Source organism: Rhipicephalus microplus, chromosome 8 (assembly GCF_043290135.1).
Source record: "Rhipicephalus microplus isolate Deutch F79 chromosome 8, USDA_Rmic, whole genome shotgun sequence".
NCBI lineage: Eukaryota > Metazoa > Arthropoda > Arachnida > Ixodida > Ixodidae > Rhipicephalus > Rhipicephalus microplus.
This window is the reverse complement of record NC_134707.1, coordinates 61,073,307-61,077,777: the sequence shown is the minus strand read 5'-3', so window position 1 is coordinate 61,077,777 and position 4,471 is coordinate 61,073,307. Positions and strand designations below refer to the sequence as shown.

The 4,471-nt window shown below is 48.4% G+C and overlaps 1 protein-coding gene across 1 annotated transcript; it reads left to right on the top strand.

The window, feature by feature from the left end:
- Positions 1-409: 409 nt before the first annotated feature.
- LOC142768561 (uncharacterized) lies at positions 410-2,392 on the top strand. Its single transcript, XM_075870557.1, has 2 exons — positions 410-1,178; positions 2,180-2,392. Exon 1 carries the CDS (start codon positions 517-519, stop codon positions 1,120-1,122), a length of 606 nt encoding a protein of 201 aa, XP_075726672.1. The 5' UTR covers positions 410-516; the 3' UTR covers positions 1,123-1,178; positions 2,180-2,392.
- The last annotated feature ends 2,079 nt before the right edge of the window (positions 2,393-4,471 follow it).

Below are 4,471 nucleotides of genomic sequence, written 5' to 3'. Positions count from 1 at the left end.
TTCGCACGTACACTGTACTTTATTGCACGCAGTACAACGTCATCCAATGGTTCTCATACACCTCGACTTCATAACGACCGATACACCTCCATTCGCACAGTTCTGCTAGTACCACTACTGCCCCAAGTAAACTATACGGTGATGTGCCGTTCAACCACTGACGTCATGACGTCAGTAGTGATGTTTCTGTTCAAGTCACGTGACTTTCCAGCCTCTTATCGACCACCGGAAGTTCCAATGCGTTCCGTTTCTGTAGCGTAAAACGCGTGACGGCAGAAGTACCATTGCCAATAGCTTGACAAGGCGTTTACCTAGATAGCGCAAGATACTTCGACGCTTTAACACCAGGTACACCAGCAATTCTTGCATTAGGGTGGCAGCTTCAGCGCGATCACGGACGGCACGGTGGTCCAGGTGGTCCACTTCGGCAGACTCAGCGGTGAACATCAGCGCTCGGCAAGTGTATCATTGCCACGATCTACTAGAGCGCACGAGTGCGTAGTTCCGTTTTTCGTAATGGCAGCTGTAGACTTGGACAGGCTGGACTCCCGACTCTCCCGCCTGCAAGCCGATCAGCTGTATTGCCTGGACGGCGACAGTTCTCTTGGCATCCCGAAGATCACGGGGAGGTCCGTTCCAGGCGCCATCGCCGATATCCGCGCCTGCATCTCTGCTATGAAAGACACGAATGAGCGGCTCCAGCGTCTATGCGGCATCTACACGTACCTCATGGTTAAGAAGGCGATCGGTCTCTGGGTTCTCTATCGCGTCGAGAACGCGGAAGGTGACCAGCAGGACTCCCTTTTCCACCGCTTCTCGTGGGAGGTGCATGCGAAGCACGTCCCCGCTGAATCGTTGTCTATAAGCAAAGAACTCACCCAAGGATGTGTGCTGGTTCCGCAAAGCGGAGGCACGGGCCACGACGTCTACTGCTTCGCTTTCTTTACATCATCGCTGTGGGTGGCAGTCTACAGACCGCCAGAGGGCAATTCCGATGGAGTGCGTCAGGTTCTCAGCCGTACTTTCGGCGTTGATCCTAAGGAGCTCGAGCGAGGTGAGTACTTCAACCAGGACGTGGCGTACGAGGCGGCCATGTTGATGGATATTGTCGGAGAACGCTGACCCTTGGTTGATTTGCCCACACTTCACGCTACTCGAAGCCGACATATTATTGCATGGTAAGTTTTTCTGCACTGATTGCATTGACCCTGGCCCAGATCTTTCTGCAGACAACGCGTCATTGCGTTGCCTCCTCTATAGGAGAATAGCAGTGCTGACGGAAACCGACGTCGTTTTTGTAGGGCCTCCGTGATTCATGCGCTTTGACGTACCGACAGTGCCATGTGATGACGATGTCATGTGATGCCAGGGTGACGTCACATGTTTTGGATATGTGAAATCATCGCTTGGTGATGGTTTATAGATCACTCGTGCTCACGCTCCCGTCTATCCCTTATCGTGTTTGATTGCGCATCTTGCTCATTTGCCTTTATGAGATATGTGCACAGATGAAAAAAAATTGTGATGGCAACAAATTTTAAGTCTGCTTTATTAAATAGGATTATCGTTTTCAAGCATGCTAGCGTAACACGGGACATGGAGCACTTTTGGGTGCTGTAACGCGTAATAACACTTCGATATGTAGGTTGAAAATGTGCGGTACGCCCCAAGTTGTTCGAAAACGTTTTTTTTTCATTGCGCAGGCATCATTCGTGTAAAAAGAATGTAATGGGAAGTAAACGAAACAGTCGCTGCCCATGAAGCTGCTGGAGCATTTATATTTGGGTGCTGAAATAATTTTGTCAACTAATGCTACAGTTCAAGAGATCGTATGGCTTACTCTTATAGCTGAGTTGTCATTTTCACCGCCGTGATTCTCTTTATAAATTCGCATTAACTTACCTTGAGGTCTCAACCTACGAGGGGAGTATAATGATATCGAAATAGTGTTTACGTGACTCTTTAACGAGAGTGATTCTCGTGGCAAGCGAGGGCTAACGAAAAACTTAAAGGACTGTTTTGTAAACGGGCATAACATCACAGGTATTTTGATTCGTATGTGCTACCCCTTGTCGTACTCAGCACAGAGAAAGGTCAAGCCTGAACGCATTTAAATTGATTGACGCATTTAACATTGCTATGCCTAAATTTATTTTCTTGCTTTCTTTTACTTTTCCAGCTGGACGACGATGACACAACACGGCCAAGGCTACGTAGTTACGACCATAAACGCGACGCCAAATTGTCCTTTTACAAATGAGAGCGCGGTGATTCATCTTCCTATAAATACTTTCGCTCTGCTAAAGTGGGTAGAATACCTTGCAGCACGTTTTAATTTTGACGCGTGGACGGAAAGCCCTCCCACAAGTATCCTCTGACAACGCCAGAAAGTTTGCTTTGCTGCCTTGCATATTTCGGTTGAAATGGATTGGGAAGATGGCCAGGTAATGTGTGATGGCCTGGAATACGCGGCTAAATAAAATCAGTTTTATCTATGCTTTGGTACAATGCAGGCTTCTCTTCTAAATACTTTCGATCGTTGTCCTCAAGGGCAGAGCAATGAATGCGACAGCAAGAACGGCAAGCAGCTATAAACGCTCTGTGACAAACACAAATAAGAACGCGACAGGTGTATACAAAACGAGCGCGAACTGTCACATTACAACTAGCCTCTACTTTGGTTCTTTCAGCTAGCAACTCGTTCCTTTGGCAACCACGGACGCTGCAACGAACGCACCGAAGGTGGGGTGGTCTATTAACCCCCAGGACAGCGTGGCGTTACCTACGTCATGACGTCACTTACATGGGACCGGTGTATGCTGTCTCTGCTGGAAGACCACTATTCCTGCGCTTTTGGCATCGCTCGTTTTATGGTGCACCGCGCGTGCTCGTTACGAATCTCACTTCTTAAAGCGGTATGGTCAGCGGCTGTGTCTGCGGTGGCACCCAAGAGATCACAATTGAGTGCCCAAGGGTGAGGCAAAGTTCACTAGGCACGTGAGGTAAAGAAGTTTGGGGGGGGGGGGGGATAACGTGGCTGTTGCAAGCGTATGATCACTTTGATATTTGGAACACGGGAGAGGACTGTCCTGAAGTGGGCGTAGTCAGGTAGGGCACGAGACTGATGGCGCTTGCCTAAGAATATCTTTTCGACATGAAAATGTCGGAACCGGATGACTCAAAAGTGACGATAAGATGTTGTAGCTCGTATGGCTCGGCATATCAATAATAGAAAACTAAACAAAACCGAAGCAGTGCCTCGTGTTTGGCTGTTGATTACTGGAGCAGTTTTTTTTTAAGGATAGCAGGAGCACTTTTGTAAGTTGTCATCGAATGATATAACTCTCGTTTATTCATCGCTTCACAATTCGATTGCCCGGAAAGTGTTCCGAATTCGTAAATTACCAGCGTAGTTGCGAGGATTCGTCATGCGCGTACGCGTCCTCCTCTCTCCTTTTGTCCCTGGAAAATCGCTGGAAAGCCGAACAAAGGGATGACACCGGGAAAAGTAGCCACCTCAGCGCGTGTCAAAGCTTTGATCGCTATTTTTTCTTATTTTTTTCAGCTCAAAGGCAGTGGATAACTCTCAGCGCCACCACGAGCGCGCTAGTGTATTACTGCACAGCTAAATTCCAGCGCTCTAAAGCTTGGAGCAGGTGCGTGGAGGCACCTCGTGGTGGCTGCGGTAAGCGTGTGGAACATGGCGTGACCTCCGCGATCAGAGCCGCAGCGCGTCGTCGCTTGTTGCCGGAGCCACTCTCGAAGGCCATGCGCACGGATGCTCAAATATGGCAGAGTTTTTCTGCTAAGGCTTAACCTGGCTTGCGAAACGGCCGAGTGGGCTATGTCTAGCGTCTTCGAAACGAATTTATGAATTCCATTGCCTGTGTACCGTCATAACATCAGAATCATGCTTACAGGTTGTCGAAAGGCAATGTTTAGAGCCGGAAACACGAAATAACACGAATATATCTATATACCGGCCATACGACCGACCATAGGAGCTCTTCTTGGGAGCTCTGCTGCTTAAGCTGGAGTTAAGGCCGTTGATGTCGGCAGACTGAGGACTCAGCCCGTGTGCGCCACAAAATGAAGATATGTACCGAGAAGCTCCTAGCGTAGAATATCTATGCACGGTAAAGCATACCAAGAGGTTAGCAGAGGAAAGTGAGGCTGATGAGAAAGAAAGAAGGTGGGCAAGGGTAAACCGTAGCATTACATAGTACAGTATAGCATAAAAAGGGGTGGGAAAGAGGAGCTATGGAGACGAGGTGTGGCGAGGGGGTCAGGAGGTGGTCAAGGAAGATAGATATGCTAGTACAAAACGATATAACTCAATCTGAGCTCGTCGGTTGCTAGCGCTTGCACGCCATTTGCGCTAAAGATTGCACAGACAAGGAACTGTCTTTAAGCTTTCAAGTGCACACATTTTTGCATCGCTAGGTTTGAATTTTCCCGTTTTCATAACAAA